Source organism: Melanerpes formicivorus, unplaced genomic scaffold, assembly GCF_026170545.1.
Source record: "Melanerpes formicivorus ecotype bairdi unplaced genomic scaffold, bMelFor1.0.p_v2 SCAF_1, whole genome shotgun sequence".
In the NCBI taxonomy this organism is placed as follows: Eukaryota; Metazoa; Chordata; class Aves; order Piciformes; family Picidae; genus Melanerpes; species Melanerpes formicivorus.
The window spans coordinates 50114957-50141736 of NW_027142353.1; the positions used below are offsets into that span (position 1 = coordinate 50114957).

The window sequence follows — 26780 nt, forward strand, 5'->3', positions numbered from 1 at the left end:
TCATAAATCTATTTTTCATTTTAAAATAATTGTGAAATCTATCAGATGTTATTATAATAAACATTGGGAAAAAAATTTACAATTATATCCTTTTTATTCTGAGGGATCCCACAACACTTTACAGATCCCAGATGTGTTTTCCCACACATCCATTTATAAACGCATCCCAGATATTGCCAGAAAGGAAAGGCCATTTGCCTTAACTAGTTCTGTGTAGGTTTTTTTACTAGAGGTCAAAAACCTAGCTTTTCCAGAAGAAACCGCTGGTAGCTTTTGAGTAAGTTACCAAATTGGGCAAGAAAAGGTCTTCAGACAAAATACTGCTGTGCACATTGCATGGATTCTTGAAGAAACATAAATAACCAGGGACTTGATTTTACATTTCCTTTCAAGGGAGAGCACTACTAGGAGCAAAGTGCAGTGATACTTAATAAGCTCTACAAGCGCTAATTCCATAATGAGTCTTAACTAACTCATGAGGAAAACCTATCTATTCAACTATCACAGTACTTCCTGTAGCAATTACACACTTTAATAGGCTACCATAAAAATTTGGATTCAACCAAAGCTAAGTATCTAATGAAGGACTCGAGACACACTGCCTAATCTTGTTGCACTTCACCACACGCAGTGCTATTAATGCCAGAAATAAATGAGTTTAAAAGATTTTGAAAAGTGTAAGCATCTTAATGAAAGGTTTATCACTATAAACAACTCTAAAGCAGAAATATTTTTATACATGCTATGGAATGAGACAGGGCAAGATGATCATTGTTCTTTATTTAATTACTGTCTGTGGATTCTCTTGTATTGTTCCTGGCACAGATTACAGTGGTGTTACAGAACTGAAAAACACATTGTGAAACATACCTATTAGATTGTGAAAGTTTTACATGAGGTAAACAGAATCTCAACCAACTTGTTTGCTTTTGTTTTCATTTACATATTTATTTATCTAAGGAAAAAAAGGAAGAGGAAAGATAGGTGTCTCTATCTGATATTACGCAATCAAGTCCTGCTCAAATTATTTTGGAAGTCTCACAAAAGTAGGCTTCCAGGAATGATGAAAATGCATCTGGGGGTACTGCAAGCATACTTTTTCCAACAGGGTTATGAGACTGTGATATACCCAGGGTGAGATCTCTCCATTGCTACCCAGTATGTGTACTTTGAAGGAAGAGGAGGAAAGAATAACAGGCATTCAGAGATTCCAGGAATTCTCATCCCTGACCAGCAGCAGAAGGGGTGCAGAAAAGGCCTCGGGAATAATTTTCTCCTCTCCAGCCTCATTGTTTAAGCCAGCAAATTACAACCTCCTGTAATTTTGAGCCTCACACCACTAGTGCAAGTAAATTCTCTCTCCTGGCAGAAGAACTGCAGCAAAAATGCAAGAAAGTTGTCACGTCCAGACAACAGAAACCTCATGCTGCAGATGTTGCAAGGCTACCCACCTTTGCTGGTAAGAAAGTTGATGCACTTTCGTAGTTAATAGGAGCCAGGAAAGATACTTCCCATAAGTTTCAAACTCTGGTTTTTGTCTTCATTCCAGTTGGCCAAAAGTAGAGCCCCTCAATATGTTTGTGCTATGCTTGGCTGGGACACACTTGCCAGCCTGTTGACACCTTCCAAGTACCAGAGTTGGGTATAGATGGCAGTCTGATGTCATTAAGAGAAACAAATACTGGGGACTGTGTTATTACAATGCATTAACTGCCTGAGAATGGTTGGAGGATAAAAAAAAAAATCCACAAATAATGATAGGGACTAGATACTCCAGGGTATAAAATACAAAATGCTTCTTTACTGAAAAATTATTAAACCAAAATGCTGCTCATCTAGTCACTGCAAAACAGAGTGAAAAACTAGTCCAAGTTTTTTGTTTCCAAAGGATCAGCTTTCACAAACCAACTGAGATAATTAGTGAGATGAAGTGGTCTGATGCACTTGTGATTCGTAAGAAGGAACAGAAGAGGTGAAGGTTTTGAACCAGATCAGTCAGTGACATGGAAGCAGCATACTGTAAAGATTCAGTATAAAGTGATTGTAAAATAGAAAAGTCTATTTCAGACTTTTCTGACTTTACAATAAAGACCTAAGTAACTGGACTATACATATAAAACAAAATCTCTTCTTAAATGGGCTGGCTGAGTCTCTTTAACAGAATTGAAGCATACCTTTGAAAGATCTCTGAAGTTGCCTGGAAGAGTCAGGTCTAACTCCTCAGATTCATAGTTTGTTAGTACCCATGGAAATACAGGGTATTGGTTCAGATCATTGTATGTTCGTCCTATTAAGAAAGAAAATGTTATAAGAATTAGTAAATAATGTCCACTTCTCCCGCTGAAAAACAACCTGGTGGTTACTTTTTTTTGCATCATGTTCCAAATTTCTACCACTGGACAGGTATAAAACTTTCAGACAAAAGTAGTTGTTTGATGCACGTATCTTGAATCAGAAGGCAGCACAGAAATCAGCATAATATAAAGATCACAGGATCTTTCAAGATCAACTACAATGCACCATATGCTACCATACTTCCATGAAGCTATGTTCATACCATGAATGTTGAAATTTAAACCCACTACACTATTATCTTCCTTGAAGCTGTACATGGCATCATTAGCTGGCAAAGATTAAACGAAACTCCAAACAGCAAGGAGCTAAATTTGAAGTTTGCAAATCTAGGTCTATCTTTGATAAACCATATTAATCCATCATTCCCCATAGCTCTTCTTCACTAAAGAAGCACTGATATTTCACTGCAATAGTGGCATCAAAGTGGAAAAAGTAATGCTTGCTTTAATACTATTTTGTAACCACATTGAAAATTAAAAGACATTTTCTCCCCACTAAAAAACAGAACTGAGTGCTCAGGCCACTCCCTCCAAACATAATGAAAAAACATTGATTTCATCCCAGCAGCTCAAATATGCAAAAGCCATCTTTAGGTACATTTTCAGAAGAATAACTGCAGCTGAAGTGAACTGAAGATTATGAATTCATCACCAAAAAAAAAAAAAAAGTGTGTTCAGGAAAGGCTATTATTTCTGTGTCAGCTGGTATTTAGTATTATCTAACATTTCATTGATAAGACAAATGAAGTTGCCTAATACAGAACCATCCACCATATTGATTTACTGAGAACCACACAATATGCAACATAAGTCTTAAAAAACAAAATCAGGTCATAAATATATGTGTGTGTGTATTTATATAATATAATTAGCAGACTGAAATAACCCAGGTTAACAATTCCCAGTCCTGTGGCAGATTTACAGCCCTGTCTCACTAACTGCTTCCTTCCAGATTCTGGACAGATTCCTGAGGTACAAAACCCGGCACAGGAAAACACAGGCTTCCTTGTTCTGAATAGCATTTGCAGTTCTCCACAAAAATCAGTTCTGCTTTAATGAAATGTGAAACTTTCACTGCTCTACAAACACCTTATTTTTTCAACATAAATTGAGGAACAAGAAGCATGTTTCTATTTTGTACATAGTTTCACTGAAAACAGGAAAAGTGCACATTGTTAGCAACTGTGTCCTCAGTTTTACATTTTGAACACACAGATGTTCACAAGAATATAAAAAAAAAATAATTGAGGTGCAAGTACAATTTTGTTTAAAAAGCAATTCTTTGCATCACACAAAGATGGATAGAAACATAACCACTTCATTAATATTAACAAGGAACAAATGTAAAACCATTCTTGGACAGAATGAGTATGTATCAAACAATTAAACCAAGAAATTCAACAGAATTTATCCATGTGAAGGAAGCAAAGGAAAGATGCCCTCTGGCAGAACATTAACTGGTGGTGGGTTTTCTTTGAGGGGGCTCTATACATCTTGAAGTACAACAACTCTGCCACATTTTCCGCCTCCATCAAAAAAGAATACTCTTCCCCTCTTTGGCAAAGGATTACTTACATACAAATTGCAAAGTTTCTTGAGACTGCCAAATTTAAGGTTATGTAAAATAGGGCCCTTATAAAACTACACCTTTATATAACAATAGTTTTTTTTCTTACCAACAGAATCCTTAATTAAATTACCAGAAGAGTGTGCAAAAGCTTCCACAAAAGAAATTTGTATTTATATAGACAACAGACTGGGGAAAAAAAAATGAGATTCAGGAAGACAATGACTGAGATGACTGTGGACCATTATAAAGTATAAGCAAACGATGATTCATCAGAATCAGAAGTTTTCTGAAAAGAGTTCACAGTGATAAAGACCTTCAATTGAAAATTGAATTATAGAAAAATTTGGAAAGGAGAAAACATCCTTTTGCAAAATTTTGAAAGGAAATTTAGGGTCATCCCAAATTACTTTTTATTTTAAACTGTTGTTTTCCATATTCAGATCTTTATTTAACATTGATAGCAATTTTATTCATTTCACTTCAGTGTCAGTACTCAGTCAACAAGATTCTGACTTTTTGTTCTCATTCCACATAGGAAAGTCATAAATACGTAAATAGCACAAGACGAAAAAAAACATCCTGAGCCTAGCTGCTGTATGGTTTTGATACTTATAGTATGAATAGACGAACAAATTATCACACTGAATTTGCTCCATGTCAGAACACTGCAATAAGTGCATTTTTCTACCCCACAATGAGAAATAATTTGAAGGAGCTTCACTCTGAGCTTTCAAGTTACAAACAACGGAGCCTTTGTGATTATGTATTTGATAAATGTAACCATACTCTGGTGGAAAAATAAAATATTTACTTATCTATTCCAATATGTATCAAATGAATTTTATTTATTGAGGGATTAACTATTAACTATTATTTGGTAAATAAAAAAGTCAGTGATTTTTTTTCTCAATTGAATCTTTTTCTTTTTAGTATCAACACAATAAAATTACTTGAGGAGATGAACCATAATTTAAACTGTGAAGAGGCCAAACCTACACCATGAGATAAGATGCCACATCTATGCTTATCTGAGTGGATGATAGTAATCTGAGTTTATAATGGGATTATAAATCCCTATTTCTAAACATGCATAAATATTAGTTGTTTAACTTGGTTAGCAATGCTTTCTTGATCAGTTCTGGCTTCACAATGGTTAGTTTCAGAATAAAGTCAGGAGATTAATATATTTAGGTATCTCAACAATTGTCTGATCCTTCCAGCAAGTATTATTTGGTTCTTTATTTAGCTATTTATTTGCCATGGGTTAGCTGTTTGGGTGGGTTGGATTGGTTGATGGGTTGGACACGATGATCTTGAAGGTCTCTTCCAACCTGGTTTGGTTTATTCTAATAATAAAGGTTTATTCTAAATATATATAAAAATTAAAGTTGTACCACTGTTGGTAGTCCCTATACCTTTCCAGAAGCTGCAGCTTTTCCCCCAAGTAGGCTTACAGAGATTAATATTAAAGGCTGAATATTAAATATTGCAAGACTGTGACACTAATCTACTTGAACAATAAAACTGAGGCATAGTAAATGAGATCTCAGGAATACTGGATATGTTTCTTCATTAAAAAAAACTTTTTAATTAAACCATCCAATTTAATGTTTTTATATGGCACTTTAGTTTTGAAGGTAAAGTGAGCTAGAGACAGCTGACAAAGAAATTATAACTGCAATTCCTTGGTGAAAATGTTAATGACAGCAAAATATTGTTTAATTAGATGATTGCAGCATCTGGATTAACACTCTTTAAGAGCGATGTTCCTGTGCTTGTCTGCTTCTTCACACTTTACAGACATTTTGTCATCTCTAGGTCATTAGGAAAGAATTTTTAATGATTTTTCTAGAAGGAAGTAGTTCGAGTTACATCTAATTAGATGACAATAATAAGCCCAACGCATGCAGTAGCTAAATATATACATAATTAACCAGTGAGTGCTTGTACATCACAGAGTAAAAAAAGTGGAAAATGCTAAACAGGAAAAAAAAAAAAGGAGAGGGAGGGAGGTAAAGAAGTTTTACTGAATTTATTAACTGACTGAAGATGTCATTTTTTCACAAACCATTAAAAGTAATCCCTTTCCACTACAAGAAATTACTTAGAAAAATTATGGATATAATTATTCTCCACTTCTTTTAAAGGCTGTGGCAGGTAGGATTTAAAAGAATTTAAATTCCAATAAATACAAATGCAAACACTCATTTAATATACTGCAATCTGAAAAGGAAATGTCATCAGAAATCAGTTAAATAATGAGAAATAGATTTCCAAACAGTGAGTAATGCAACCACATGACAAAACAACGTCCTGTTCCCACTACTCTTGCCCCTTTGGCAGTGGTGGGAATACTTTAAAGTACTTCTTTCAATAATCTTGTAACTGAGAATAGTAAAAATTACTTGTTCCCTGTATCACCTAGAGGGTTCAGTTGACATACATGCTGTTCATATGCAATATGGCCTTTTCCTATGTGCTTGAAGAAATGACAATTAGTACAATCATGGCTACTTCCAAGCATTCAAAAATAACGGATCCCTGAGACAACAATAGTTAGGAGGAGAGGGAAGGTTTATGTCTACACAACCAGGATAAAAACCAGGGGCACAGAGACTATAACACCAAGACTGATTGATAAGCAGCAGAATGCACTGTTTACCTTTGGGAGAAAAACTCAGAGCTGTAAACATGATGGAATATACTCGTCAGAAAAGAGGGCAAGAAAGAGGTGAAGACCTTGGAAACAGAATAGGGAGGCAAAAAAAATATTGGCTAGAGGGCCAGAGAAACAGGTTGAAACAAGCCATAAGAGTTTTGAAAACAGAGAGTGATTTTGAATTGAAATTGAAGAGTCATCAGGCCAGGGCTACTGATGGCAATCATACGTCATTGGATAGGAAATTATCTAGAAAGAGAGAACTATGATAGCTGAAGTAGAAAGTTACTATGGCACGAGTACAGATCACAGCTGAAACAGCTAAACTAAAAATGAAGCCAGGCAATGTTTCTGAGGTGGTAACAGGGTGATGTAACATATTTTTTTAAAACAATCATAGAAAGATGGATTTCTTCCAAGGGGACACTTCAAGATGCTTGCCAGGACAGACATATTGGCAAACCAGGGAGAGATTTGTACATTTATTTCAGTGTTCAGTTCTACAGAAACCAACTGGTTGATGTAATTAACAGTATCAACAAGCAGGTAAAGGGAGTCTTGTGGGAAAGGACCCAGTTGCATGTCACAAATGAAATAAACATGTTGGTGCCTGAAGCCTTACTTCTGAAGGTCTCTCTTCCACAGCTGCTAATTAAGCACCATTGTAAGAAAAAAGGAAGCTAGAAAGAAATGCAAAAAGTGTACTAAACCACTTTATTAGTGGACCTCTATTTATATGGAAGAGAAAAACAAACAAAAACCAAACAAACAGACCTATGTTTGACTTATCAGAACAAAATTTACATTTCTCAAGTTCCAAACCTCCACTTATTCAGCTCAGACATGCTGTATAAGCCAGTAGGAGGTAAATGGCACAATAAATTAAAAAACTTTGGTGAATATATTTCTCAACAGCGACAACCAATAATAGTGCTAAAAAAGAACATGCTGCATAAATAAACACTTACAGTACAAAATTAGGCCATCACTGTCTACATGAACAATTACTAGCAAAGAAGTTTTATCTTTTAAGGAAGTATTTCCAAAGAAGAAAGAAAAGAAAATACACATCTTGTTTGTACTTGACAAAGGTGTTCATGAATATATTTAGTACTCTGTGTGCAAAATAGGAAAACCTGCATTTCCTTCTGACTGCTAAGGGTCTTGTCTACAGTGCATATAAAAATTTGCTTCTGTTTTAGCGCTGGTGTATCTAGACAGTTACCAGTTCGGTGTTATCAAAATGAGGGCAACATGAAGCTGAGGTACCTTGCTTCCAGCACTGTATTTCCGGTAGAGATAATAACATTTCTTCCACAGACTCAAATTCACCTCCCTGTCTTTCAGGGAATATGATCTTTACCTAAATTTGAATTTGATCATGCACTGCTGAAAGACTTCATAAGATGGTAGGTAATGCTGTGAAAATGAACAAGTGAGCTTATACAATTACCAACAATGAGATTACATGAACAAATGAGATTTACCAGTAAGAGACTTATACCAAAAAACCTGCCAGAAATTAAGTGCTTTGAGTCAGAGAGACCCTACTAGTGTACTGACCAAGCTTCTGCAAGCTTTTCCAAACAGAATACAAGCGCTCTCGCTCTCTCTCTCTCTCTCTCTCTCACACACACACACAAATAGAGCCAGTAATCCTCCAAACCTTCAATATAACAGGTAATACCTGAGATGTAAATGTCAAGTCATCCTGTTGTAGGGCATGTGAATGATGCTAGATGATGTTAAGAGAAACATGCCTAATGCAACCATGCAGGTGTCTGGTGTAAAGCCTGCCTATCAATACTAGTATAAAACAACAGTCAAAAAACATTTTTCTTGAGACCTCTGAGATACTCTGAAGGAATGTCTTCAGGCTGAAGTTTGTTTACTGATGGATATTTTAGTCTAAGTGTCTCTACAATTCCTAATTGATTTCAGACTTAATGATGTCTTCCAGGTTTGGATGCTTCCATGATGTACCTAAAAATAAATGACCTTGGAGTTTTAAACTGATTAAAAATGAAAACTAATTTCTCAAAAATGATCTCTGCTCTTGTCTACTCTCATTTAAAGAGTTTAGACACAGCTAACAGAAAAAATGAATACATAAAATGGAAATTACAAGTGAAGGACAGGTCTGTCAATAATGTATTGGACAAGGACTGAGGGGATCCAGACTACATTCCTAGCTCTCCAGTAAACACTTCACATTCAAGTGAGGTGGTCAGGGAGCCTGCAAGGCTCTGCCTGCATTTTCCTCATCACCATAAGGGCAGCGGATGTGCAAGAGACACAACAGGGCTGGAGGCAGGCCAGTGTCCAGAAGCAGGATAGAGGCATTCTTCTGGCACAGTGCCAGACATAATAAACGCTCAGCAGGGCTCTTTCCTTCAACAGAGATCTGCAAGACTGTGGCTATAATGCTCAGGAACCAAGCTGGTGAGCCTGCACTGGACTGCACCATATGGACATCCCAGCCCAGGTCTCTGGGAGCTTCAGGGACTCTGTTTTGTGCTCAAATATACAAGGTAAACATGCCCCCAGATTTCCAGCTGTTCAGTGGTAGTACTTCTGTATCACACTGGGATAATTTGATGACACATTTATTAACATCCCTAAGACTGGATGCACAGAAGATGACTAATATATAAACACAAAGGCAAAAGCCTAAAGATTTAAAGCAAGTGATTTTGACAGCTCCTGAATTCTGTCAGTGCCCTGCTGAGAAGGACACAGTGACTGTCCTCCACCTGGTCAGCATAATGGGTGCTACCTTTGAGCCTTACAATTATATTTGTCTTTTATCTGGCCAGAGAATAACCTTAAGAATAAAAGTTAGGACCAAATAAAGATCAGAGGTATAACACTAGAGTACAGAGTGATAGCTGGTGGAGTTTAATTTGGGTTTCAAATTAAAGCTCACTGGACTGAAATGTCTGGGGAGGGCTCTCCACAGGCAGATTCATAAGCAGCATGTATGCTGCAGACAGGAATCATAATAGTAGATAACTCCCTGGAAATCTTTGTATATGGCACAGAAAACTGCTGCTTTTTACACTTAAAATTACTGCAGGAGTTAACACACAGAAAAGGGAAAGGTGAAAGGAATAATGCCACTCTGAATGTTTAATTAGCAACAATTGCCAGAAAAGCTCGTCCTTTGCCAATAACGAATGGATGTCTATGGCAGTTATTTTTCATTTTAAATACCTAATCTGATATTATATTTCAGCTCAAAGAACTAAATGAGAAAAGATGCTGTAATCTAATCATACCATAATCCAGGTGACATCTGTACTAGGCAGAATACTGTTGTTATTCTGCTGTCTGGTTGCTGTTGCTGAGAATGATGAAGTAGCGAAATTACATTTTCCATTATTATTTCCAGACACTCTCTGGCAATGGTTTGTTGACTCTAATAAAGCTTCAGACAAAGCTGTCAGCAGAGGAAATGGCAGAAGGGGAGCAAGAAACAGGCTCCAAAACAATACATGAATTGAAAGTCTCAGTGATATGTTGTACATTTTCTGATAAAATTTAATGTGTGTGTTTCAAAACCTATCAAAAAGCTGCAGCTGAATTCTAGAGGGATAAATGTATTACATCAAGACATAGTGCTTAAGACTTTGACAAACCTAAACATATTATGAAGGATTAAAGAGTCAGGAACCTTACCTGCTATAGTGTTGAGGAACATCAAGTATTCAAAGTTTGATATCTCCCGTCTCTGCCAGCGCTGAGTCATGTTGGAGGATTTATAAAGCTGTCGGGGAGTGGCCAGAGAGATTCTCCTAGGAAATACATTTTAAAAATGAGGGTTTTTAAGAGCCTCATTAAATGTTAAGATGTAGGACAATGTTATTAGTGTGATTAATTTCAGATTCTCTCAGAGGCTTTTTTATTTCCTTTAATGAAGTCAAGAAGACACTATTATCTTTATTTGAGAAATTACTAAAATTAAGATCTGTATTTTATTTTGCCAGTAATACAGCATTGTAATAATTCAGAATAATATATTTTAGTTTATTCTGAATCTGGTTAAAAGACTGGAAATAAAAGGAACTGCAGACCTCCTGGTGCCTGGCTTGTCCAGCAGGAATAAAAGAGGAATATCATTTCCCTTTTTCAAAAGGATAAACTGAGATAAGTTCATTAAGATGAGTGAGTGATAAAGTGCCACACATTTCCAGCACATGGGTTTAAGATATTTATTCCATAATTTGTGCATCTCCTCCACATTTATCCTTCTTATATGCCAGTAAGCTTTGAGATTTCTATTTTAGCCTGATTTCTGCAAAAAAAAACCCCACAATGTTTATTCAGTTAGCTGCTCACACATACATCTGCCTGTCTCTCTGTAATAACTTCTGAGATGCATTTCATTTGAATTTGGAAGAGGAGTAGAAGCTTCCCAGATACTCACTTTACATACATTGTCTGAAACTTACATGACTGGGTAAGGGGAAAAGAACAAAGCTATTGTACCAGGGAAGAGAAACCCAGAAACTTTGGCTCTTCTACATTCAATTTGACAACATCACAATAACAAATACAGTGCTCAAAGTTCTAAATTATCTGTAGTATATACTGTCCCTAGTTGGTAAAACATATGAGACTAGGTTCAGTCTAGACTAATGCATTAGAGGAAAAAAATCTGCAATATACTGAAGTAGTCTCACTCTGCTCACGACTCATTTCTAAAGAAAACAGTCCTCACTGAAAAAAAGACATGGGAAATCTTTGGAAGGACAAAAAAAAATTACTTCCTCAAACACTTTAAAAAAAAACAACCCAACAAAAAACCTCCACAAATTAAAATCTTAGAAACAGGTCAAAACAGAGAAAATGTTTACACCTGTTTTAAAAAAAAAAAGAGAGAGAGAGAGAAGAAGACAGTATTTCTAATGTGCAGCTTATGAATGAAATTAAAGAATGTATTTTGTATTTATATAGCTGGACTAAATAGGGACACTTGATGCTTCAGCTTTCTGTTGTACACTCACTAAGTGAGTGTACTCTAGAGTGTACTCTATTTCTAGACTTTGAATGCTGAGTATTTTCTTAAAATAAAGTAACACACAGTGTCAAACTCAGCAGTGATTACAACAATTCAGAACATCTAAAGATGTATGTACTTACTATTGCTACACATGCACTAAACTCTGTTGCTGGAGAAAGGATGAGTAGTATGTGATTAGAGTATATAGTATCACTATTATCGGTCAAAATTGTCAATGTGTAGCCTGTCACTGTTTGCTATGCTTAGGTTTACAAATAGGGCATACAAAAAACATAGTCATAAAATGGTCCAGGCTCAAAGGGACCTCCAAAGGTCATCCAGTCCAACCACCCCACAGTCAGCAGGGACATCCCCAACTAGACCAGGCTGCCAGGGGCCTCGTTGAGCCGCACCTTGAAAATCTCCAGGGAAGGGGCCTCAACCATCTCCCTGGGCAACCTGTTCCAGTGTTCCACCTCACAGTAAAGAACTTGTTCCTGATATCCAATCTAAATCTGCCCTTCCCTAGTTTGAAGCCGTTGCCCCTTGTCCTGTCGCTGCAGGTCTTCATAAACAGTCTCTCTCTTTTCTTCCAGTAGATCTCCTTCAGGTACTGGAAGGCTGCTATTAGGTCTCCCTGGAGCCTCCTCTTCTCCAGGCTGAACAACCCCAACTCCCTCAACCTGTCCAAATATAGGTGCACCTTATTTGTGGCTGCTATTAGGTCTCCCTGAAGCCTCCTCTTCTCCAGGCTGAACAACCCCAACTCCCTCAACCTGTCCAAGTATAGGTGCACCTTATTTGTTTGGGTTTTTTTTTCTAAAGATGTTTGTATTTACTCAAAATAGCAGCACATAGGGTCATGTCAGCTTGTCAGTTTGGCTAGGTTTTCTTTTGCAGTAGACTCTAAGACACCCATAGTAACTACATTTTACTAATACATAGAAGACATTACAAAGATTTTAAAAGTTGTTTCTCTTACAATTCTGAACAATTTACCTAAAGAATTATCTGAATGTAGTCATACTTTATATTGCACTTTACAGGATAACAATTACTTTTACAGTAAACTATGACTACTGCTACAATCAAATTAGTAAAACAAAAGAAAAACACTAAAGAGATCATTACATTTACAAAGCATTTCTGTCACAGACTCTCTGTTCCTCCCCTGACAAAACAATGTTTATGAATCAGTACAGCTTAGTAGCTGCTTTTAGACTTTACTCACAGTCTCCCAGGGTGTCTCAACACATCTATAAACTGTCAAGTGCTGCACTTTGTATTTGAATGCCTGGTTTAAGAGAATTCTGCAGAAAAATGAAAATATACTAAAAAAGCTCTTTGTATCTAAGGTGTTTGAAAGATTCACAGTTATTTCAGCAACGACTGGAAAAAATTATGCACAATAAATTGGTTCCACATCTGCCTGTTTGAGTTAACACAGGAAGACCCACTGTTTTGCATTTTGCTAAATCCACCCAACTTTGATAAAATCATTTCTCCCTTTTGATATGCCACCACCAATATGAAGATGCACGAATGAATATGCTTACTTTGCTTCTGGAGAATCATGAAATACCTACTCAAAATGGAAAGTCATGAAGAATCTCCAATGTACAAGGGATAGTCCAATTTTGAAAGTTTTATATGCTTTAAATGTGACATTTTGGTGAGGGAAGGGATATCCCATACATGGAGAATGACTCAGTCCCTTCCACAATTACTTTTAACTAAGTTAGCTACAATCCATTTTCATACAAGGAATCCTTAAGTATCTTGTCCAAAATGTAGCACCTGCATAATATTTTGTGTTGTGTTGCTCCTGTTCAGAAAAACACAAAAGGCTTTGGAAAGTCACTGGCTTCCAACTTTTAATCAAAGCTCTATGTGGGGGTTTATGTTTTGATGACATCAAACCTTAGTTTTACCACCCTTCTAGTTTTCGCATGTCTGACCTCCGCAACCAGATATACTGAGATCTGGAAACTGATCATCAAGTTATTGTAGTTTGTGGCAGAGCTGAGCTGACACATGCATGTTTTCTTTCAGTAAAAACTTCATCATTTGTATTTCTTTGTTTTAACAACTGAATTTCTGCAAAAGGTGCTAGCACATGTTTAGTGTTGAGGGATGTTTCTATATCTTTTACCAATTCTTTGATCTCTATACACTTACAAAACAGGAAGCTCACAGTTGGTTTCTAAGCTATGATGTTACCCTCAATAAAAATTCATCAGTAAATTACATCTAAGGTTTTAGAACCCTAAAAAGTGATCTGCTAATAGTGTTGCAAAAACATGGGTATTACTGTACCTATGTAGAATCATACAGAGATGTTAGAAAGGAGTTAATTAAAAGGCACAGTACTGTCTGTCCAGTTGTATCATATGGCAAGCTTCAATCAATGCAACATGTTTCAGGAACAGTGAAAATGCATTTATCAAAGCCAGATGAATGTGATTACTAAATTATACTGAACTCTTCAACATTTTACTAATTTTAATGATGTAATTACTTCTTTGTAACATTAAGCAGAGACTTCAATGCTTTAAAAGCATTAGACAGGCTGTTGGGAAAAGTAGCAAAGACCTAAATGAGACATGCTCAGAACAGCAGGTCTGTAGCAGTCTAGGGACGAGGTATCAGTTTGCATGTTTCTAATCCTTTGTACTATTAGAAGACCATAAATACTGCTTTTTCTTTTATTTTCTTCCATCTCTCTTAATAAATTTCTCCATAAAACCAGAAAAGATTTCTCCATGAAAACAGAAATGCATTTAAAGTGCACATACTGTACTAAAAGTAACATACTCCTGAATGCAATTCTTCATGGTAACGTAAATAACTTTACATGAAACCTTTATCAGAGTAGCATCAGAGAGGAACTATTACTTAACAAAAATAAAACTAAGGACTTGAGCAAAACAACCAGAAATACTTGCTTTTGTTAAAATATTTTAAAGTACAGATTAATCCTGAAAATTGCTCTTTAAAAAGGGTAACATTTTACTCAGTGCAGCAGTTTCTTTTGGTTACTCAGCATAATCTCTCCTTATGTTAGTTACACAATTAAGCATGATTTTAAAAATTAGCGTTCTTGAGCCAACACATTCAGAGGAAATTCTAACATTAACAAAATATTAACTACAAAGCTAGAGAGACAGATTTTCCCTCACTCTGCTGCAAGCCTATTGAAGACAATAAGGGCATGTAGACAGGAAAACAAAAAGAAAAGCCATGACTGCAGAGTCTTTATCGTACATAAATCGTATCATGATTACTCAAGAAAAGAAAAACAACTTCACTACCATGTGCCAGATTTATTCTGAAGGCTAGCAAGCCTATTTATGATTCAAATTGAACTTTAATCAAAAAGGTATGGAAATAACTGCATATCATATTAAAGATGATTTTTTTCTAAATAATTATATATCAACAAACTTTTTCAATTATTCACTGAATAATGCACAAAGGATATGAATTTCAAACATAAAAAATGTCACTGCAGATGTGAAATTCTGATTGAGAAATTTGCATTTTGTTTGTTCTAGACCATGTGGCCATTTCTGTTTCAGAAAAGAATAATATTACTTTTCATTTAGAGACAGCAATTCCTTTAATTTGAGTATTTGGAAGAGCAATGCAAATATTAATAAGATGCACCTTCCAAAGAAATGCCCCAACTTTCCCTTGATCTCAGTGAAAACTTGAGAAATTTGGCAGTTTGCCTAAGAACTTCAGCACATTCAAGAGATCAAGCCTTAGGCATCATGAGACTCTTGAGCTCATGACAGGGAATGATGTTCAGCTGGGAACAAAATAGTTCTCCAATCCAGCAAACGCTTTGACAGTTCAGAGTATTTCCACATTCTACACTGGGATAAAACTAGAACAATCTGAAATTTTAGTTTGCATTGTATTAGTTAGAGAAAGGCACATCCAAGACATTACACTTAATTACACTGGCAAGTCAAGCCAGATGGAGATAGGAACCAAAGCACCACATTTTGTTAAGTTTCTGCTGTTTCTTCACTCCATTATATTTATTTAATTTGGACCAGAAATTATTCCTGAACCTAAACATCTTTCACCAAACTTCTGATGATAGAACCTTAAAATCAATTTTGGTTTGAATGGACCTTTCTAAATCACCAATGAAAAAACAGTGGGGACAGGAAATTTTCTCCCAACTCAGCTAACTATACATAAAGATCATCTTATTCATCACTGAACTATAAACACTATTATACTATAGGATATGACAAATCCAGCCCTATTTCTGACCATAGGCCTATCTGATACTAACATTGATGAGGTAACAAAAACTGTACTTGTTCATAGGATGGGATAGGATAGGATAGGATAGGATAGGATAGGATAGGATAGGATAGGATAGGATAGGATAGGATAGGATAGGATAGGATAGGATAGGATGGGATGGGATGGGATGGGATGGGATGGGATGGGATGGGATGGGATGGGATGGGATGGAATAGAATAGAATAGAATAGAATAGAATAGAATAGAATAGAATAGAATAGAATAGAATAGACCAGACCAGGTTGGACAAGACCTTTGAGATTATTAAGTCCAACCTATCACCCAACACTATCTAGTCAACTAAACCATGGCACCAAGCACCCCATCCAGTCTCTTCCTAAACACCTCCAGTGATGGTGACTCCACCACTTCCCTGGGCAGCCCATTCCAATGGCAAATCACTCTTTCTGTGAAGAACTTCCTAATATCCAGGTTAAACTGAACCTTAGACTTAGAACTTCTTTTTCAAAACATATATTGTCCTTAATTTTAGAGACAAAAGACAAATAATGCATTGTATTAATGAAAGTAAGAAAGCTGAAAGTTCAAAATAGCCACTCCCTGATGATCAATGAAGTTAATTAAACCCACACATGTTCATAGAAAAGGCAAGTGCGAAGGTATGTATAAAAAATTATTTCCATTCAGCAAACACATAACCTAGTTTGGTTCCATGTTCTGTGCTCTTACAATATCTGAAGGGGGCCTACAAGAAAGCTTGTGAGGGACTTTTTAGGGTGTCAGGTACTGATACAACTAGGGGAAATCTATTCAAGCTAGAGGATTAGATTTTAGGAAGAAGTTCCTCACCCTAAAAGTGGTGAGGCATTGGAACAGGTTGCCCAGGGAGGTGGTGGGAGCCCCATCCCTGAATGCCTTTACAGCCAGGCTGGATTTGTCTTCAGGCAACCTGATCTAGTGTGCCCATGGCAGGGGGGTTGGAACTAGATGATCCTTGGGATCCCTTCCAACCCTGACAATTCTGTGATTCTGCATAACAGTCATAACAAGGATGAACCTTTGTCTATACAGTTATATAACCTGAGTGAAAAGCAGACTTTGAAGATGTAAGTGATATGTGGTTCTCTGGTCCTTCACTGGAAGGTACTTATTTCCTGTAATGATTTTTTTAAAAAATAAATCTCATTTGCAATACTTTTACTTCTATTTCATAACAACAAGCCATATAATAGATAAAGCATGTTGTTTCTCAAACTAACCTTAAGAAAGAGAAAATCTAGAGTTTCATGACAGGAATGTGAATAAAACAATAAACGCAAAATATACAAAACTAATTACCTGGCTTGTGGCAACCCATAGCTGGTTCCCACTCCAACACGTGGTAAGCTGTACACAACTTTCTTCACTGTTGCTTGGTCAGGAAAATTAAACATAACAGAAGCTAAATAAAGAAGAGAAAGTGAAAACTAGTAAGCCATACGCAGACACCTGTTTCTCCACCTACACATATTTTTAAAATGCTCTTTATTTTTATTTGGGAAGAGAAATCACTTCCATTTTCATCCTAGGGATGTTACTACAGAAACTCCTGGCATATCTATGTATCATCAGCTGGTTAATATTCTGCATTAACATAATTTTGTAGAAGACTCAAGTGAAGTATACATCAAAAGAATCATTACCATTAATCCATAAAAGCTTATCAGGCTGAGGAAGCTATTCAGCAGCTGGCTTGGCATTCAGTCCTCTAACTGATGCATTAAGACACATAGGACCAGAAACTGCTTAATTCCCTCTTCATTCGAAATGAAAACTTGCATCAGAGCTCCTCAGGGCAAAAGACTACTGACACACCTCACCAACCATTCAACTCTGATTCAGAGTAACACATACTGAAAACTGAGTGGACCAATTTCTTGAACTGATCCTTTTTACTTGAACTCAGTTTGTAGCTATTAAAGGAAATATCCTTTTAGATACTTCAGTAAAACATTTACAGAAAATGGAGGAGAGAGGTAAGATCTTAGGGAAAGCGAATCTCCTATCAAACATTTGTAGAATTTACCAATTGCAGTGACTTTTTTTTTCAATAAATAAATCTGTTGCACAGAAAGCAGTGAGATTTATTTATGTGATTGATTTAAACACAAAATAAATAAATACATGCAAGAATAAGCAGTACTGAATTCAGACATAAGCACTTTGTCAGAGGAAGCACAGAGTTTAAATTCTAAGGCCAATAAATAACACACAGAACAACTACTAGCACACATCTATGCAACAAAATAAACAAAGGCATACTTCTGTTTGCCATAAACACTTCCAAAGCTGTGTTCTGGAGAAGGTAACGTCTTGAAAAAACAGCCCGAATCTCACTGAACATCCATTTTCCATGAAGGCCTTCTGTATAGGCAAGGACCTTTAAAGAAAGTCAAAGTGGCAATTGTTACCTATTAGTCACCAATTTTTCACTAAAATATTGCATGAGAATATAGTAAATTTTACCCATACAGTAAATACAGTATGCCCATATAGAAATACAGTAAATTGTATCTCTTTAAAACTTGAAACCCATGAGTTAAAACATGAAGTTGCATCATTTATTAAAAAATGCAGTGAAGTTTAGCTGTTAGAAGATCATTAAGTACTGCAACCTGAATCTCCTAAGGTCTATTTCTCATGAGTCACGTCAACTTATTTTTCTCAAAAAAAAAAACCCCAAAACTCTACAAGCAAGCACAAGGTAATGGACATAGTTGCAATTATGCTTAGCTTTATTTTCTTCCAACAGTGAGCATTACACAATTGTCAGTTATGCATCAGATCAACCGATTCACTTCTGAAGTTAAGTTGGGTAAGTACAACCAAAATGATATAACTTTCTATTCACATCCATTTCAGGGTCACCAATTGGAACTCACTCAACTCCATTAATAAAACCAGAAATTAGTTGGAACTGTATGTTAACACAGTATTTTTCCTAAGCTTAAGTACACCCAATATTCAAATCCATGAACAAAACATAATTATTTGTAATTTTAACATTGATGAAAAACTATTTTTAAATACAACCATTTAAAACAAGTACTGCTTTCCCAATTTGTCAGTTTCTCAGCTGTCAGTGTTCATCTAAAACTATACGTTAATGGCTAAATAATCTTTTTCACTCTTCTTTCACTCTTCTGGATGTTCAGGTAAACAGACAGAAAAGGACACAGTTTAATTAGGTATCTGCTTTATTAACTTATCAGTGAACTATCATTCCAACAGTATGTAGAACAAGTCTTTTCCAGTCCTTTTTTCCTGTTGGAAAGCTGCCTTCAGCCCTCTATCTCTGCTCAGGTGGGTTCTGCCCTTAGCTGAGACCCCAACAATTCATCCTATGAGAGATCAGTTGTTTGGGATGGGGAACTATCCCCATGCCATACCCAACTGCATTTCCCAGGCTCTGTAGACTGTACCTTCTCCTAGGCTGCAGTTCCTTGGAGAGTTGCAGCCTCAAAGAAACACAATGAACACCTTCACTAAAGGGAAATGCAAAAAGAAGCTTTCAGGCTACAGAGACTGAATTTCTCTGTTCTCCATTAGGTACATAGAAACTGTTGGCATATCAGCAGTTGGGGTCTTTGATTTCTGTATTCATGACCTCCCCCAACTTCTGTATAGGGCAATGTTAGGGGGACCATATGTTGCTGCTGTCAATGATCCTTCATGCTTGAGGTAATGGAAATTGTATTCCTTCTTTATTTTTCTCTGATGCAGTTAGTAACACATTCTTATATATGAAAAAGCTAATTTAAGTTTGTATATTAGGTGTTAAAAGAGCTTCTTGGATGTTTGTTTGTTTGTTTTCCATAACTTTTTTTTATAACCATGGTGAGTCTACTTCAGAGATGAAGTTACATAAGAAACAATACAAATATGCTTCAGCACACTTTGTAGCATTCAAATGCCATATTCAAATGTCCTTGCTAGAATCAGGGACACACTGATCCCTGTGTAATGTCTAGATGAGAAGTTAAATAGAAAACTTAGAGCAGCACTGCTGATGGTGCTGTTTCCTTCACCTCAGCTTTCCGCACTAACTAAATGCAGCCTTGAAGAAGGGAAGGGGTTTGATTTCTTTGGATACCTCCCAGACACACAGAAGGGTCTGTATGCTTCCTCTATTCAGTCACAGGCCAGCTGTGGAATTACTATATCATGTGCTAAATTCTTGCAATGGTTAAAAATCTGTACCTTATTTTTACTTTGAACTCTGGTGACTTCAGCTTCTAGCCACCAGATCTCATGGCACCTTTGTCTGTGAGATTAGAGTCTTCTAGTATCATATAACTTTTCCTTGTGTCAGTAATTACAGACTGTGATTCAGTTACTGCTTAGCTTTCTCTTTGATGAGCTAAATAAACCAAATTTCCCTTCAGTCTTTCATTGAGATCAGATGCTAGGATACAGCTGGTATCGCGTATGTGAAATTCAGATGGATAAGAACAATAACTGAAGATTTCAGCACCCTCCATCTTTGAATGTATTTTGCTGCTATCTGATACACAATTTTTATACATACACAAGTTCTCAAGATACAGAGAGGAAGCAGGGAGGGAAAAAACCTCTAGTTTAAAAAGCTAAATGATGAGAGCAGTCTCCCAGAGAGAGGATTTTGAAATGTATATAGTACAAGATCTACAGCAGACAGCACATTAGCCAAAGAATTAGTTTCTGGAACTCACATTTTGTTTCAGGAATTCACATTTTGTTTCAAAAATGTTCCTAGTTGTCCTATTTTTTTTTTTTCTCCAAAGAAAAATGTTTAATAGTGACTATATATGATGTATTAACATTTTAGATGATTCACAATAATACATTTATGAAGTCTTGGTACATACCACAGCTCAGTTATGAGAGAGCAACACTAAAAGCACATTGTATATCAACTATACACTGGCTGCCACTTTCTTCCTACTCTCCTGAATCAAGTATAAAGCAATTATAACTTCATAGAGGTACATTCACCCACTATGAAATGAATGACTTAAAATAGCACTCCAGTGAAATCAGAGGAAAGGAAAGAGTCTATAATTCAATTACTGTCCTCAATTACGCTCTTCTTAACTGTCTATTAGTCCTAGAAATATCCGATTATCATGTTGATATCAAATCATCTCAATTATTTCAGTATTTCTGCTGTATTGTTTTCCTGTCCAAGATGTACTACCCATGTTTGCCATCCTCCTTAACATTCATCTAACACTATTTTCAAGCAATGTATTAAACCCTCCATTATTAGGCATCTACAGCTCACACAAAAAATTACTGACATTGTTGCAGGATTCTTTCTTCTTGTTGCTACAAGAGCCAAAACAAAGCAAGTCATTTTTTCTGAATTTGAATGCTTTGAAAGATTTAATTTTTTTTTAAACTTCAAGGATTACTTTCAACATTTCACTTTCTCATATCATATAAATGAAAGACTGACTATTTTAATTTTTTTTTACAGAGTTCATGTATTATTGTCAAGGGTATGGGCTGGGCCAGCCTCTAAATGACTGATGGACACTTTCTACCAGCCTCTCTTCCTTCTCGAAAGGGAATAAGGGAGACAGGCTTATGAAGTGGAAAAGAAAACTAAAACTACTCAAATGAAAATAATAATAGTAAAATGAAATGTATATAAACATGCACAAATTAATACCAAACCCAATCCCCCGACGGTAATTAGTCATTGTCAAGACTGATGCTGTGGCAGAAGTCCCAGACTGGACTCAGCAGCACACAGGAACCAGATTTAAGAGCTGGATTCTGGAACTGAGTTCAGGAACTCAAGGATGAATGAAGAGACATCCTCTTCAGATGCTGAACACTGAAGACTAGAAAGAGAAAAGCTTGACCCTTATGTTCCCTCACCTTTATAGTGAGTATTACATATGTGAAATGGAATACCTCACTGGCCAGTTTAGGGTAACCTGACCTCTCTACTTCTCCCCGCAGCTATGGCCTTTACTCCCAATGCAGTACACAAGATTTAGCAGTGACCTTGGTCTACACACCAAGCCTTGGTAATAACTAGAAACATTGACTGTTATTGCTACCAGAAGCAGACACTGCAAAAACCTGCTGCTCATTTCAGCAAGTGCACTTAGAAGAACCTGAGCTGAAAAGCAAAATCACTGACCAGAATTAGTTCTAACTCAAACCAGGACAATTGCATATATAATTATTAAAAAGAAAACATGGAAATACCACTCCATTCACCAAAACACACTGAAATTATGTTACCTAGTCATCTGAAGCCAAAATTACCATGTACTCCATTCCATATTTTGTTGTTTTTATTTAGTCTGTGTGCATTATTTTGATAGCTTTATGAGTTTTTCTCCTACAAATACTCGTGAAGACTTCTTGTTATATGTATGTCTTAATGTTTGAAACATCATGACTAATCACAGAATACTATATATATGTCCTTAAATGGTCTTAATAAAATAAAATCCAAGCAGCCAAGCAACAATATCTAAATGTGAACTGAGCATACTTTTTTAACATCAGCTGAAATCGTTTGGTTTAAAGCTCACTTCTCCTTGTAAAACCCTTTCATTTACCCCAAAATACAGGTATGTTTTAAAGACAGCAATGTTTTAAAGACAGCAATGACAGCAAAGCCAGACAATAGAGCAAGAATAAAAATTTGCTAGGATTGCTGTAAAATGAAGATGTCACCCTAATAATGGAATAAGAAGTCTTTAAATCTCAGAGTTCTGTAATATGAAAAATCAATTAATGGTAACACTTAGATTAGATTAGTAAAGTAGCTTGGGTTGCTCAGACAGAAAGCTCTGCAGAAAAGAAACAGAGCCATTATTGAAAGGCTTTCCTGCTGGCACAAATATGAAGGCTCCACTTATTTTCTTTTTCTTTCCTTCATTGAAGAGTCAATCCATTTTAATCATAAACCTACATCAGTAATTATTCAATTATTGATAATTAATTAATCATTAATTAATGGCTGGAATTTTGAAGTATTACATTAACCAAAGGACCAGAAATACTAATTTCCATTCTCCTAGAATCCCTGATAGATTATTTCCACTGGAGAAACACTTCAGTATTGAGGTTTATGCTCACTGTTTTATACCATTATTTGTATCTCACAGCATGCACAAGACACAGCATAGGAAACAATCATAGAATTATTGAGGCTGGAAAAGACCTCTGGAGATCATCAAGTCCAGCCTATGACCTAACACCAGAGCATCAGCTAAGCCATGCCACCAAGTGCCACATCCAACCTTTTTTTAAAGACCTCCAGTGATGGCAACTCCACCACCTCTCTGGGCAGTTCATTCCAGTGCCTAATCAGCCTTTCTGTGAGGAAGTGCTTCCTAATATCTAACCTAAACCTCCCCTAGTACAGCTTCATACCATGCCCTCTTGCCTGTCACTAGTTGCCTGGGAGAAGAGCCTGACCCCCACCTGACTAAAACTTCCTTTTAGGTAGTTGTAGAGAGTGATAAGGTTCCCTCTAAGTGTCCTCTTCTCCAGGCTGAAGAACCCGAGCTCTCTCAACCTTTCTTCATATGACTTTCCCTCCAGCCCCCTCAACAATCTTGTCGCTCTCCTCTGGACCCACTCCTCAATATCCTTCCTGAAGTGAGGACCTCAGAACTGCACACATTACTTGAGGTGAGGGCTCACCAGCGCTGATTGCAGGGGCAGAATTGCACCACTAGTCCTGCTGGCCACACTATTCCTGATACAGGCCAAGATGCCATTGGCCTTCTGTGCCAGCTGGGCACACTGCTGGCTCATGTTCAGATGCTGTCAACCAGCACTCCCAGGTCCCTCTTGCACAGGCTGCTCTCCAGCCACTCATCCTCCAGTCTATAGCACCGCATGGGGTTACTGTGGTCAATGTGCAGAACCCGGCACTTGGCCTTGTTGAATCTCTTAACATTGGTCTCAGGCCACTGATTCAGCCTGTCCAGGTTCCTCTACAATAATCTGGTCCTTTTGATTATTGTTCTGGAATTGAAATAATCTCAAAATTTAGAAGAGAGGAGAGGAGAGGAGAGGAGACTCGAGGAGAGGAGACTCGAGGAGAGGAGAGGAGAGGAGAGGAGACTCGAGGAGAGGAGAGGAGACTCGAGGAGAGGAGAGGAGACTCGAGGAGACTCGAGGAGAGGAGACTCGAGGAGACTCGAGGAGACTCGAGGAGACTCGAGGAGAGGAGAGGAGAGGAGAGGAGAGGAGAGGAGAGGAGAGGAGAGGAGAGGAGAGGAGAGGAGAGGAGAGGGGAGGGGAGGGGAGGGGAGGGGAAGGGGAGGGGAGGGGAGGGGAGAGGAGAGGAGAGGAGAGGAGAGGAGAGGAGAGGAGAGGAGACTCGAGGAGAGGAGAGGAGAGGAGAGGAGAGGAGAGGAGAGGAGACTCGAGGAGACTCGAGGAGAGGAGAGGAGAGGAGAGGAGAGGAGAGGAGAGGAGAGGAGAGGAGAGGAGAGGGGAGGGGAGGGGAGGGGAGGGGAGGGGAGGGGAGGGGAAGGGGAGGGGAGGGGAGAGGAGAGGAGAGGAGAGGAGAGGAGAGGAGAGGAGAGGAGAGGAGAGGAGAGGAGAGGAGAGGAGAGGAGAGGGGAGGGGAGGGGAGGGGAGGGGAGGGGAGGGGAGGGGAAGGGGAGGGGAGGGGAGGGGAGAGGAGAGGAGAGGAGAGGAGAGGAGAGGAGAGGAGAGGAGAGGAGAGGAGAGGAGAGGAGAGGAGAGGAGAGGAGAGGGGAGGGGAGGGGAGGGGAGGGGAGGGGAGGGGAGGGGAGGGGGAGGAGAGACCTTCGAGATCATCATGTCCGACCCATCATCCAACACTATCTAATCAACCAAACCATGGCACCAAGCACCCCATCAAGTCTCCTCCTAAACACCTCCAGTGATGGCAACTCCATGACCTCCCTGGGCAGCCCATTCCAATGGGCAATCACTCTCTCTATGAAGAATTTCTTCCAAACACCCAGTCTAAACCTCCCCTGGTGCAGCTTGAGACTGTGTCCTCTTGTTCTGGTGCTGGTTGTTTGGGAGAAGAGACCAGCCTCTGCCTGTCTACAACCTCCCTTCAGGTAGTTGTAGAGAGCAACGAGGTCTCCCCTGAGCCTCTGACAAAGAAATGGCGGAAAGCAGCCTGCAGAAGTTCCATCAATTCTGTTGCTAACTTTACAGTAAGAATGGTCACTTCTTCAGCCTGTTGCAAAGAATTGTTGCTTATGTCTCAACATTTCCTTTTTTTTAAAGCAGTCCATTGGGACAATTCATTAATGTCTATGTATATGAATTTAATCTATTTTGTTTTTCAATGGGAATTCATTATTTGTCTTTTGGAATGAGATTTCTGGTTCAGGGTATTTTAATTCCAATCTGCTTTGTTTATATGTAGTGCAAAATGCATATATCCATTAACATGCAATATAAGTTTCTGTTTGGGTTTTGTGGTGGGTTTGGGGTTTTTTAAATTTTATTTTCTAAGTACTTATTCACTAATTTCCTTCATCCATCTTTATCTTTTGTACTACCAATGCCAAACAAGATCAGCAAGGGACAATGTTGCCTTGCGCTTAGGTCTAGTAGAACTGCTTTGGGTTTTGCTGCATTTCCACAGATACAATCCAAAATTCCTATACATAATTTTTTTCAAAGTCTGAAAATCATTTTCAGGGTCATGTTTTCTGAATCAAATGGGCATTTCTTGAAAGTAAATATTTGGATGCTTTTTTTTCTGCTCTTGCCAATGAACACAAGGGCTTCTGAGGATACTGTAATTTTGATACTGTAAATATTTTGCCATTCCACAAAACCATTTTCATCCACTGCTTAAGTGTAGCTTAAGCTTATGTTGAACCTGGACATCATTATTTTAGTTAGAACATTTAAGAAAGAACTCTGGTATGTCCTTACTTTAGACATCAAAATTCCATCTATCTGTTAGACAGCTCTGTTACCCAGCAACACAGGGTATTGTCTTTGCCACGTGGTACTTACTTCATTTTATTTTTCCTCTAGGGATGCAAGAAACTTCTATGAATTTACCCTTTTATCTCCTTCTAAGTTTAACCCTCTTACTTATTCAACTTTAATATTTCACATTTCAAAAGTATTGGTTTTGCATTTGAACAGGTTTGTCTTGATGAGTAAGGTCTAGTGGGATGCTGTTGTGTCCGGGTAGTCCAACCCAAAACAAACCTTTTCACTTGAATTGAGAGTTCTGGAAGCATATGATTAAAAGCACTGTATTGTGTACTCACCATCTGTCCCTCCAGCAGTTCAATAACCCTAATAATTTTGAAAAGTTTTTCTGTTTTCCAGTGTTTTAAATGTTCTGAATTGTATGTCCAGCATTTCCTTCTCCGCCCTGGCAATTATAGATGCAAGTATTTTATTTGTGCATTAACTACATGCGGTACCTTTTTCATTATTTTTCTAATTAAGTTTTCTAAGTTGTCCTTCTTCCACTACAAAATGACCATATACAGTGGTCCTTCAGTTTGAATAGAATTTTTGTTCTTCATACAACTTCACCAACTTTGGTAAGACAGATAACCAGCAAGAGCCAACCGAATCTATTTTGTGCGTGACAACCTTAAATAGAAGACAGGAAGAAGAAATCTGGGTTCATTTCAGTTACATTGCAGGCCCTACACCTACACTGGTTAGGCCACACCTCGAGTACTGTGTCCAGTTCTGGGCCCCTCAGTTTAGGAAGGATGTTGACTTGCTGGAACGAGTCCAGAGAAGAGCAACAAAGTTGGTGAGGGGTTTGGAACACAAGCCCTACGAGGAAAGACTGAGGGAGCTGGGGTTGCTCAGCCTGGAGAAGAGGAGACTCAGGGGTGACCTTATCACTCTCTACAGCTACCTGAAGGGAGGTTGTAGACAGGTGGA

General features: G+C 37.6%; 1 protein-coding gene across 12 annotated transcripts in view; it reads right to left on the bottom strand.

Annotated features, from left to right (window-relative positions):
* The window catches only part of NBEA (neurobeachin), a 505074-nt gene that overhangs the window by 83220 nt on the left and 395074 nt on the right, over positions 1 to 26780 (bottom strand). For all 12 annotated transcript variants that reach the window (XM_068142943.1, XM_068142938.1, XM_068142931.1 and 9 more), the window contains 4 exons: positions 18171 to 18288; positions 17208 to 17310; positions 10262 to 10377; positions 2175 to 2287 (listed from right to left, as the gene is read on the bottom strand). In XM_068142943.1, coding sequence (XP_067999044.1) covers positions 2175 to 2287; positions 10262 to 10377; positions 17208 to 17310; positions 18171 to 18288 — 450 coding nt within the window. The remainder of the gene's footprint in view (positions 1 to 2174; positions 2288 to 10261; positions 10378 to 17207; positions 17311 to 18170; positions 18289 to 26780) is intronic.